General features: G+C 37.9%; 1 protein-coding gene and 1 non-coding gene across 2 annotated transcripts; one reads left to right on the top strand and one right to left on the bottom strand.

Moving 5' to 3' along the window:
- The first annotated feature begins 1,865 nt into the window (after window positions 1-1,865).
- Window positions 1,866-6,571, top strand: LOC145639017 (proteasome subunit alpha type-1-B-like). The gene is made up of 2 exons (XM_081690115.1): window positions 1,866-2,368; window positions 5,824-6,571. The coding sequence occupies exons 1-2, from the start codon at window positions 2,018-2,020 to the stop codon at window positions 6,295-6,297; spliced, it is 825 nt and encodes a 274-aa protein (XP_081546241.1). The 5' UTR covers window positions 1,866-2,017; the 3' UTR covers window positions 6,298-6,571.
- A 3,906-nt stretch (window positions 6,572-10,477) lies between these two features.
- On the bottom strand, window positions 10,478-10,584 carry LOC145641153 (small nucleolar RNA R71). Its single transcript, XR_014115219.1, has one exon. It is a non-coding gene; the product is annotated as a small nucleolar RNA R71 (small nucleolar RNA).
- Between the last annotated feature and the right edge of the window lie 2,249 nt (window positions 10,585-12,833).

The raw sequence follows: 12,833 nt of genomic DNA, 5'->3' as shown, positions 1-12,833 counted from the left end.
GCCGGCCTCACGATGGGCACCAAATAGTTTATGCAAAAAATTGCCTAAGGATGATGTAAGGTTGGGACGTTGACGGTTGGAATATGATTGAATGATTAATGCTTGAAAGCTAAATGAAAATAGAACAAACAATATTTTGATTAAAAAAAACTAATGAAAGTGGGAAAAACCTTGAGTGGGAGTATTTCCCCTGATTTCACTATGTGGAGAATATAAAATTCCAGTACAAGAGTATAATCTTGAATGTTATTGCTTAAAATAATTGAGAGTATGAATTAGTGTGTGGTTATTAGAATAAACAACTCTTATGTATAAGCTAGAATAAACCTAATGAATCTTTCCCTTAGATTTAGCCGTCGGAGAATTGTGACCAGCAACACCGTGTGATAGGGTTACTCAAGTTACACGGTCAGGGGTTACCCGAGTTGACCGAGTAACTCCTTAAGTAACACTTGGCTAATTAACCCCTTGAGTAAACCTTGACCAAGTAACCTTTGACCAAACCCCTCAAGTAACTCTTGAACGAACCCCTCAAGTAACCCCTGACCGAGTAACTAAAGTATCCCTTGATCGAGTAACTCGAGTAACCCCTGACCAAGTGACTCGAGTAACCCCCAACCACATATAAAAATTTGTGTTAGCCGTCATACTTGACACTAATCCTTCCCTTGAAGAGCGGAATTCGGTTGCTGACTTAACCTCTTTGGAAACATCATTTACCATTGATCTACTCTGGCTGTTAATCAAGGTATTATTGATTCCTAGAAAATACGCTTGGTGGACTCACTTGAACTAGCTCATTCCTTTATTGTAGCGACGTCAATTGAAACCACTGACATCCACAGACAACGTCTTTTGCTAACGCTTCATGCCGACGCAACAGAATGATGCTTCGGGAAAAATCTACCATAATAGTACCTAATGTACAACAATTGCCAAAGTTGAATACCATGTTTTATGTTTTAGGGTGTATTATGTTCACCTGATTTTGACTTATCTGAACTTGTTTTAATTGTAATTTGAATATAAACAACCCTTATTAGAACTTATTGGGTTTTTCTATATAGTAACCCTATTTTTTCACTTTTCTACATTGTGCCCCAACATATATCACTTTCTACATTGTAAACCCAATATATTTTTTTGTTTCCACACGGTAACCTTGCTGTTATCTTGCCGTTAAAAAATTCTGTTAATAGGGTCCACTCTCCATTATTAATATTTTTATCGATTTGCGCGTTGAAAAATAGTCCGTCAAAGGTTTTGAGGGCTATTTTGGTTCTTAAGGGATCAAATTGAGCTTAGATTTGACAAAAAAAAAATAATGTAAATGCCTCGTTTTGTGTGTTCAAATGTGAACACGTAAAACGAGACATTTCTTAATAAGCAAAACGAGGCATTTACGTTATTTTTTTGACAAATCTGAGCTCAATTTGGACCCCTAAGAACTAAGTAGCCCTTGAAACCTTTGCCGGAATATTTTTCAACGCGTAAATCGATAATTAAATTATTAATAATGGAGAGTGGGCCTCACTAACGGAATTTTTAAAGGGCAAGATAACGACAAGGTTATGGAAACAAAAAATATATTGGGGTTACAGTGTAGAAAGTGATACATGTTGGGACACAACGTAGAAATGTAAAAAAAACAGGGTTAATATATAGAAAAACCCGAACTTATTTTATAGGTGAAAAAAACTGACCCTTATTCATTTTTCATTTTTCCTTTTTCCTTTTTCTTTTTTCTTTTTTCTTTAACCTATTTCACAAACAATTGGAGAACGAAGGGAAGTGACCACTTTTTCCCTCAGTCCAGAGCACTTTTTCCCTTCAGTTCTTTAAATTTACTTTCTTCCATCCAGTAATCAACTCCTCCTTTTAATTTCCTTGCACAAAAAGAAACCCAAACCAAACCCCCATTTCATTCCTTACTTCCTTCAAAACCTCCCTCCAACTCTCAAGTCTCAAACCTTCAAAACTCCACAATTCACTCACTCTCTCTTTCTCTCTCCTAAAGATGTTCAGAAACCAGTACGACACCGACGTTACAACATGGAGTCCAGCAGGTCGGCTATTCCAGGTAGAATACGCCATGGAAGCAGTGAAGCAAGGTTCTGCTTCGATTGGTCTCCGATCTAAGACCCATGTTGTTCTTGCTTGTGTTAACAAAGCTCAATCCGAACTCTCTTCTCATCAACGTAAGATCTTTAAGGTTGATGACCATATTGGTGTTGCAATTGCTGGTCTTACTGCTGATGGTCGTGTTCTTTCCAGATATATGAGATCCGAATCTATTAACTATAAGTTTACCTATGAATCTTCTCTTCCTGTTGGTCGCCTTGTTGTTCAACTCGCTGATAAGGCTCAGGTTTGCTCAGATTTTTTTCTAGGTTTTTATTTCGATTCGATTAATTGAATTGATTGATTTGTTTGTTGATTTATTATGAATGTTTTTTGTGATTCTGGGTATTTGAAATTGTGAAATGGGTTTGTGGGTATTCAGGATTGTTTTAGGGTTTTGATTTCGGAATTGTATTTATTGGGATTTCCTAATATGTGTTAATTTGCAATCTGGGTTTAATCAGTGATATTCATTACTACAATTTGTGTAATTAATAGGGTTGGAAACCCATTTCAACAATTTGTTGATGAGAGGAAAGAGGGTTGGAATTGTTACATTGTTCTTGGATAAGTGGCTCATGCAAAGATGAATGTTTGAGCATGAGGTTTCGTGAAATCGACTGAGTGATGGTGTAGTTTAGGATTTGTTTGATTTTTAGTAGCCGGCTTTTAGGATGATGCCTTTCTCCAGCGCAATGACTAAACTATCCACTATTAGAGTTTGTTTGGTTTGATAATTTCAGGGGAAAGAAATAGATTTGATTGTTTGTTTCCCCTCCCTCAAAATGTTGCTGCCTTATCTCTCGCGGTATCAAATTTATGTGGGGATGGGTGGGTCTAACATAATCAGCTGTTTTCATCACACCTACTCCTTACACCACTGCTACACCGTGGCAGTCAACTCACCACCGCTATTTTCTGAGGTCTGAACAATTACCTATGGTCTCTCATTGTTATATGCAGCCTAGGCAAAAGAGTAACATAAGCAGGAACCAAGGAAGAGAGTTTGTTTGGCATATAATTTGTATCAGACTATTATCAACAAGTACGCCTTTCAAATCTTTCACCCCTTGTGTAGATCTTCATTTTTTTTTTAATTACCTATAATACATATAAATCCATAGTTAAAGAATAGGTTTATATGCATACAGCAGAAAAGATCATTAGCTCTATTAGAATTAATATTCAATGTAATCTCATAGATGTTACTCTGGAGGATTGATCTATCATCTATGGAAGCCAAGTTCTTAGTCATAAAATCTAGTTAATAATCTAGCTAGGAAGATGTCAGAATGTCACTGATACTGTCTTAAATATTACTGATAACCTTTTTTTCGTTGCTAACAGTAGTTCACCACATATGAATGCAGGGCATGTGATGTAATTGTGAGAATATAGGTAAAAGCTACTCTGTTTTTGTGCATCATCTGACTAATATGTAATGAAACATGACCTATTAGCTGTCTATACACATTATGAATAATTATATATTGAAATTTCACAAGGGTTTTAATGTAAGTGAAGTGTCATATGGTTTTGGAGGCCTTGAAGCCTGTACTGCATCTGAAGCTTACTGGATTGACAATTTACTAGGAGTGTGCTTTTGTGTTCCACCTGCTACCATCTGGATGTTGTACCATGTTATGTTGTTTCCATTGCTTTTGTCACTACCCTTTACTATGCTTTCAGATTGCTGATCAACATATGCTGAGGCTCTTTGGGCAATTATAGTCTACGCGACAATCGTTTGTGAAGATCTCTTAACTTTTATATTTTCTTTAGACTTGACTAAGATCTAACATGGACATCAAGAGATATATTTTTTTCTTATATAATGTGTTTGATTGGCATTTATGGAGGGAAGAGAAGAAAGTTGGGGGGGGGGGGGGGGAGAGGGATGGGGTGTACTGTTTTTCTTCCAAGCCTTTTCAATAGTGTAAGGATTTGATTACTTAAAAAGGAGAATTGTGTGTTTTTTTATTCCTTCCACTTGCTTTCCTTCTTTTACCTTTCAATTTTCTCATCCCAACACACTTTCCATACCTTCGAAAGAGAAACTGGATCCCTCATATGTCTTCCTTTCCTTGTTTTCCCTTTCAATTTTCTCATCCCAACTCACTTATAGTCCATCTCTGTGATGGGCTCAAACACTGTAACTAGCTCTTTTAAATTTTTTTTTTTTAAATAATATTGAATTGTGTGTAAAACTCAATAGTAAAGATACCTTTTGAAGTGCCAAATCCTTTCCATTGCAGAAAAAAACGCTAGGTGGTCCAACTTATCTATGTCGTTAAATTTCTCATATTCCCTTCTAGTTTATCATGATGCATGACTTTCTGCATTTTAAACAGTACCCTTTCTTTATTTATTGTTACCCATTAGTACTATGGCAAGAAAGTGGTTTGGGAGTTATGATTCATGAATTTTGTTGCTTTGTACCAATTGTATGGAGTTCATGCTTGATAATTGCTGCTGTTTGGTAGTTACTCAAGTAGAATATGAGACCTTTTTGCTTGCATAGAACCTTTAGCCTTACCTACTTTTCTTATGAACTCTCTGTTTGTGATTGGAATAGCTAATTTATATTGCTTATATAGTTGATAATAGCCACGAAACATTCTGAAGTTTCCATAGGCTTTTATCATGCAGCTGAAGAATTTTTGTTCGACCTTTTAAATCCTACAAGTGCCCATTAAAACTATTAAGGCCACTTATATTGGAACAATTACTACTAAATTTATCCCCAATTTTTGCAACTTGCTTAAAATTCCCAATTGAAAGGGTAGGTGTTGAGGATTTATCTAGTTTGTTAGATTAGACCAAACACTATCCCTATTAGGCTATTAGCATCAGACGATTCTCTACGGAGAAAAATGATAATCCAATTTCTTACTTTAGTCATAAGTTTGAAGCTTAACAACTGGTTATAATTCCCTACTCTATTCATGTACTTGTGGTATTGTATTCAGACTTGGGAGTTGGATATTGTACTTCATACCATGCATTCAAGCCCATTAGATTGATATGGTAGAATAAAGTGCTACTAGTACTGCACAAACGATTATACTAAGTTGCTTAGTTTGTCACTAATTATAGGGAAGGGAAGACAGTGGCCATCCAGGAAAGAAAAATGAATACAAGTGACAAAATTCCTCCCAACTGTTGTAGAATGATCCCCTTGTACATCACTTGCATCTGCAGCAGTTGTCAACCGTTGTTAATGGCTATTGCTAACAATATTGTTAATTGACATATTTGTAGTAGTAAACTAGTAATAGGGACTGGCACAGGGGAAGATAAAACAAATTTTTTACATGTATCAAGTACAAATACTGCCTAATTAGCATACTTAGCAGTAAGTACATCATGGACATCCTAAAATCACTATATGGTAGCAGCCAGGCCAGCTAATTTTGGTCAGAATTGAAATGTAACATTGTCAGATTGATTGGGGAAAAAACAAGGCTACTACTCTAATATGGTATTGAAAAAATTACTGACAACCATTCTAACAGCAAGAGTTAAGCAGGCTTTTTCCTTGTTAAAGTATCCTGTTGCTTCATTGCAGAGGAAGCTGATAAATTAGCCCTTTTTTTTTTTTAATAAACTGTAGTAACCTACCTTTTTTGTACTTTTTGTGATTGTTGGTTGTATCATAATTGTGCAAAAATACACTGATTAAATCCAATTTCTTTTTGACAGGTCTGCACACAACGTTCATGGAAGCGGCCTTACGGTGTTGGTCTGTTGGTTGGTGGTTTGGATGAATCTGGAGCCCATCTCTACTACAACTGTCCCAGTGGAAATTACTTTGAGTATCAGGCTTTTGCTATTGGGTCGCGCTCACAGGCTGCAAAAACGTACTTGGAACGCAAATTTGAAACGTTTGATAGTGCTTCACGAGAAGATCTGATCAAACATGCACTCTTTGCAATAAAAGAAACTTTACAGGGAGATAAGCTCACAAGCTCCATATGCACAGTTGCTGTGGTGGGAGTCGACGAGCCATTCCAAGTGTTAGATCAGCAGATGGTCCAAGATTTGATTAACTCATTTCAGACAGCTGAGGAAGAAGGCCCTGCAACTGAAGAAGCAGCTGCTGCTCCAGAGGAGGGGGCTGCTGCAGCTGCCGACCAGGGTGCATCTGATCTCGGTGCTGCTCCCATGGAAGAATGAGATTGCGTCTATCTCTAGGATTTTAATGAGCCTTTTTGGCGATGGACTGTTAAGAGAACCAGTAGGATTTTAAATGTGATGAGTATTAATTAACTATTTTCTATCTTTGCTGGATATTATTTTTTTATGCACCTTTTAGCTTCATTTCATCAATGCCAATGTCTCAAGTGGTGACCCCTATTCTTGAACTTGGAAGTATGATGTGTCTTGGGATGTCAATGGTTGAAATTTGGAGGATTGCCACATTTGTTAACCGGTTTTTATTAGTCCATAATTTGGCTTCAGTATGTACATAGGTTTTGTTTTTTTAAGGATTGTTGGACTTACCAGAAGTCACTTTGGAACTTTGGACTTACCAGAAGTCACTTTGGAATTTTGATTGATTCATGTCCTAAATTATATGGGCAATCTTCACGCGCCACATAGGAAATCAGCATATTTTAATCTAATATGGATCTCGATTAATGGCTTTCCCCCAGCTCACTCTCATATCTTGCTCAGAAATTTAACCCTCACAAAAAAGTGTGTGTTCAAAGTGTTGTCCAGAGTATCATGCACTTCAATCAAGGCTAAGATGATTGTTCAATTAAAACAAACCACTCCTCTTGGACACTTCCCTTATATCCCCACCTGAGTCAATGTGTTCAGCCCCAATTCAATATGAAAATATCTTCTTGGTTTGTACCTTATGTGGCAGGGTAGGACTTAAACAATCCCTTTATTGTAGGAAAAAGGGAAATTTGGGAATTAATCTTCCCTCTCCTGCTTTTGGAAGATCACCCAAGAAAATTGCAACTCTCAAAAACTGTGAAAAATTTAGAACAACCAGAACTAATCTCACCCTTCATAATAAAAACCACCCCATCGCCCACCATACCTCAACGTCATCCATCGAAAAAGGAACTATCACTTTGAACCAGACTGTCCCAAACACCACCGAAAAAGACTAAGACCTTCACCCAAACCATGCCTTAAACGTACCAGCACATTCCTTGACCCAGATCCCCCTCAAAAAAGAAGGAAAACAAACTCCATTTTTTTTCGTTGCTGCTCCCAGATCAGTTGGCATTACCAAGAAACGGAAAATGCAAGAGCTAGACTTTCCGTTAAGCCGGAAAAGAGCTCTTTCTCGATCACATAGCCACCCCTTTCTCGAGAATAAGCAACATCCAATTTTCAAGTATGACTCACGGATTTGGCGATACCCTTCTCCTCTCACCTGCCAAAAGGTACTTAACTTTCTCTTCTCCAGATTGCTTTTCCCTATCCCGAACATTATCTCTTGTAATTCCCCTCCCCCCATGCGCATTTAATATTCATAGTTCAGAGGATACTTACACAGTCCCTAGTAAAGTATGCTTAGTTCCTATTTTAGTTTACCGTGAATATTTAATAACCTTGTTCTTCATAAGCTACCCAACTAACCACCTTACTTACTTTAATCCCTACTATTTAAGCATGATTTACCCATCCTTTTTATACCCACATCCATCTTCTCATCCCTCCATTCCATACTTACTCTTCCTTTAATCATTTCCTTCCTTCCTGATTTTGTCCTCATGGATAACAAACAAAATCCAAAGGATATTCTACTGGGCCACCACCATAAAGCCACCTTTATCTTTAACCTGAACGAAAGAGTCACCATTGAGAAGCAGGATAAAATCCTCATGCTAATCAACACAGGCTTAGACCCCTTTAAACCTCAAAACAACCAAAACCAAAACACATCATTCTCTCTTGTCTCCAAGAAAGGTAAGGAATTTATGATAACTCACTCTAACAGCTCGAATACTAAACCAGATCACCCTACTGATGTGTCCATTTTATATAGTATTTTACCCCCGTCCCTTGGTCATAATTGGTAGCGTTTTTGGCTCTTTAGAGCCACTTTTATTACTAATTGGTGTTTTCTAGTGTTTTCGTAGATTTGGTTGACTTTTGCAGGAATTTATGTTTTTGGAGTATTTTCCCGAGATATTTTGGAGCAATCACGAGCATTGGAGAAGCACGACCAGATTTAATAGCCTAGGGCCGGTTAGAGCCATCGAACCGGTGATTAAGGGATCGATATAGGTGATACCGGGGCATTTGGACCGAGTATTCAAGACCCAAAGAGGAAACCCAGATTGGCCCGAAGAATTGGAGCCCAATCGAAGTCCAAATAGTGGCCCAAATGAGCCGCCCGGCCAAAGAGGCTGGCGCCCGGAGGCGCGCCCGGCCAGGCGGGAGAAGCTTAGTCTGGCGCCCGGTGACGCGCCCGGCCGGGCGCGAGATTTGTACTATGATAAAAAAGGCTCGCCCGATCGGGCGGTGCCTCGCCCGATCGGGCGCGTGTTTTATTAGTTGATGTTTAACGTAGTTCTAATTTGTTTTAGTTTAGGATTTTTGTACCAAGTATAAATACTCCTTCGTAATACGATTTTAGGATCTCTTCTTCTTCTCCTTTTTACTCTTTCTTTACTCTTTTAATTATTCTCTTAGAATTCTCTCTTTAAACCTTTGTCCTTAATTCTTCCATTAATTCCAGATTACTTTTTGGTAACAATTTCTTCCCCTTTAATTTCAGTTATTTTTATTTACTCCCTTGATTATGCTTTTATTTATTTGTTTGATTAGTTTAGTCATGATGATTTGTGAGTAGTTTAATTTCTAAGGTTTATGGGGATCTAATAAATAATATGAAGGGGTAATTTATTGTTGTTAATTATCAATGCTAGATTAATTTCCTATTGATTGATTTAATGCTCTGTGACTAGATTAGGCCTAACTTTTATGCATGAGTTTGACAATATTGATTCAAGATGCGAGAGATGAGAATTGATGTTTAGGTCTAGTTTCATTAGGCAGGTTAATTTATAAATGGTTAAGTCGAGATTCGAGAGATGAGATTTAATACCGATAAAATTAACTGTGTGATTGTAATACGTAGCGAAAGCCCTTTACAATCTGGTTAATTGATGCATTGATGATTGACTATTATTGATTGCTGGTATTGCATGATAATTTCTTATTGAATTGTTTTAACGTTTTACAATTGCGGCTTGTAAAAGTATAGCAATATTAAATTGATGAATCGAGCAGATGTTAATTTGATATTAAAGGCTATTTTCAATAAGAACTTAGATCTAGTAAATTGCGAGAGCCTGTTAGATCTATATTGATTAATAAATTGCGAGAGCCTATTAATCGTGTTATTTATGCAATGTCGATGATTGATTGCTATGTTTTACCCTGGAGTATTATTTATTGGTGAACCTATGCCCTAGATCCTTTTATATATTGTTTTCTCCCTATTCCTATTCTTTGTAGTTTAGTTTCATACTCAAACATAAATATTGGTTACTTAGATAATTTAGATTATAATAATTAATTAGGAGTAAAAAGACTTGTTTCCCTGTGGAGATCGACCCTACTTCCCTATCTACTTTAGTTAGAGGATTTAGGTATTTACTTTTGATTAGAGGATACGACTTTACCCTGTCAAAATTTGGCGCCGTTGCCGGGGAAACGATTTTAGTTTTATCTCTGATTGTTTTTGTAGTCTAGATTATTTCCCTTTTTGTCTCAGAGAGCGTTAGTTCTCTGAGACAAATCTCATATTTGCTTCTAGTTTTTGTTTATGCCCAGGTGTTCTAGATCAAGTTACATCCCATTCGATCCTGAGATCGAACGTTCCTTCCATAGACAGAAAAATTTCTACAAGCAAATCCTGGCGGATTCTGGTGATAATAATAATCACCGCGATCCTCCAACTGATTCTAGCAACTTAGAGACATCATTAGACGCACAATCATAGATGACGGCTCCAAAGAAGCTTAGTGATTATTCACAACCAAAGCTTACGGATTTTCCACATCTCACCCCCACTCCGGCTCTTGATGGGGTTCAATTTGAAATCAAACCTCAATTTATAACGATGATAGAGAGGAAGCAATTCAGTGGAGCCAAGGGTGAAGACCCGAATCTTCACATTGCCGACTATTGTCAATATTGCAACACCATCAGGCAAGCCGGGGTTACTCAAGACCAAATCAGGGAGATTCTCTTTCCCTTCTCTTTAACTGAAAAAGCTAAATTGTGGTTTAATGGCTTAAATAGAACTACACTTGGTATAACTGACTGGGAAACTCTTGTTTTGAATTTTTATAACAAGTATTATCCTGCAGAGAGAACAGCGGTACTACGGAGTGCGATTCAGAACTTTGCCCAAGAAGCCGATGAATCTTTATATGAGGCTTGGGAGAGGTTAAAGGACTTACAAAGAGAATGCCCTCACCATAATTTAGCGCAATGACAGTTAATCCAAGCCTTTTATAACGGCATTTGAAATTCCTCTAGAATAATTTTAGACTCTGCAGCTAGTGGGAGATTTATGAATCTTAATGTTGATGATGCAGGTCAGGTTATTGAAGATATGGCGATACACAATTCCCAATATGGGAATCCCAGAGGATTTGCTAACAAGGGGAAGCATAGTGTCGACTATGTATCCTTTTTGCAAGCTCAACTAACCTCTATTTGCCAATTACTAGATAATCTGAGCACTACTAATGTAGCTAATGTTTATGCAATTAATAATAATTCTAATAAGGCTTTCTGTGAAAATTGTGGTATTGTAGGTCATTGGGAGCAAGATTGTAGGAGTTCTATGGAGTAAGTTAATGCCTTCCAAGCTTATAGGCAGAATAACCCATACTCCAACACCTACAATCCTGGGTATCGGAATCATTCGTACCTTTCCTACTGGAGCACTAATGTTCAAAATCCACCACCACCACAAGAACCACAGGCGTCACAGCAGCAGAAATATTATCATCCCAATGCTAGCCAGAAGAACCAGCCACAACAACCCTCCACATCTTCCGACCCTTCTCTGGCGGAAATTAGAGCAATATTGGTTAATATGCAAAAGCACATGGAGAGTAGAGATGCGACAATTGATCAAATTCTAGCGTATAATAAAATTGTGGATAATCAAATTGCGCAACTCTCCACTACTCTACAAGCCCGCCAACAGGGAGCCCTGCCGGCACAGCCGACTAGGCCTACGGATCAAGCATTTGCAATTATTCTAAGGAGTGGTTCAAACTATGAAGGGCCCTCTATGCCCAAAGTTGATGAACCTGTTTTATCAAATAATGCTAATCTTGATTCCATTAAACCAAACAATGTAGTTAATAGCCCTGCAGGGCTAAAGGATAATACTAACATATCTAATTCTACATTGCAGGGTATAACTCCAGATAAGGTGGCTACTCCAGACAAGAATAAGAATGCTCCAAAGCCAATTATCAAACTTCCTTTCCCCAATCGTCAATTGAAGACAAACTTGGATAAGCAGTTTGGTAAGTTCCTGGAGGTGGTAAAAGATTTGAAGGCAAAAGTTCCCTTTACTGAATTGATCATGCAAATCCCCTCATATGCAAAATTTATGAAAGAAATATTGACAAGAAAAAGGTCTATTAGTGAGGTAGAGACAGTAGCTTTCACTGCAGAGTGTAGTGCCGTACTTCAGAATAAGTCTCCACCTAAATTAAAAGATCCGGGTAGTTTTTCTATCCCTTGTCATATTGGCAATCTCTTGATTGATAATGCATTATGTGATTTGGGTGCAAGTGTTAGCTTCATGCCATTATCTGTGTGCTCTAAGTTGAATATGGGTAAATTAAAAGCCACCAATATAACTCTACAAATGGCTGACCGTTCTTTCAAATACCCCTTAGGTGTTTTAGAGGATGTCCCCGTCGGAGTAGGTAAATTGTATATACCTGTAGATTTTGTTGTTCTTGATATGGCTGAAGATCTGCAAACCCCAATTATTTTGGGTAGACCATTCCTTAACACTGCAGGAGTAGTCATAGATGTAAGAAGTGGTAAGTTAACACTATCACTAGGGGATGATAAAGTTGTTTTTAATCTGAATAATACCCCTAAAAGCTCCATGACTGAGGAGAAATGTTTCAGTGTTAATGTGGTTGTAAATTATTCTAACAAGCCCCAAGCTCTTGAAAAAGATCCCTTGGAGGCGGTATCTTTTGTTGCATCCTTTTCAGATGAGATAGACAAATGGCAGGAGGAAGTCGATGCAATAGAAAGAGCAATCTACAATGTTGGTCTTGGTTTCGAGGATGAACAAGTGGAACCGATCGAGCAAGTTGTGCGAATCGAGCCTACGGTAAGTGTTCCGCCAGATCGAGTTGCAAGTGTTGAACGCGATGACAATTTGAAGCAACATTCGATCAAAGAAGGATTTTTAGTGCGTAGCATTGAAGATCCCCCAGTCCAAGTCAAGGAGGATCCACCAGATAAGGCGACTTGGTGCCTCACAGGTTATGTCAGGAAGCCGCATCGGAGCCTAAACATCGCTAGATCGGGTGAGAAACCACCCGATCAAGCGTTAGGGCAAGGATCCTAGAAATTGTACTTGGTAAGAAGGTCGTGGGGGACCTAGATAAACCAGCGCTTTGTGGGAGGCAACCCGTATTTTTAATGATTTTTAGTCTAATTTTTCTTTTCTTTTTCTTATGAAAGGA

Source organism: Chenopodium album, chromosome 7 (genome assembly GCF_948465745.1).
Source record: "Chenopodium album chromosome 7, dcCheAlbu1.1, whole genome shotgun sequence".
Classification (NCBI taxonomy): domain Eukaryota; kingdom Viridiplantae; phylum Streptophyta; class Magnoliopsida; order Caryophyllales; family Amaranthaceae; genus Chenopodium; species Chenopodium album.
This window is presented reverse-complemented; position numbering and strand designations above follow the sequence as displayed.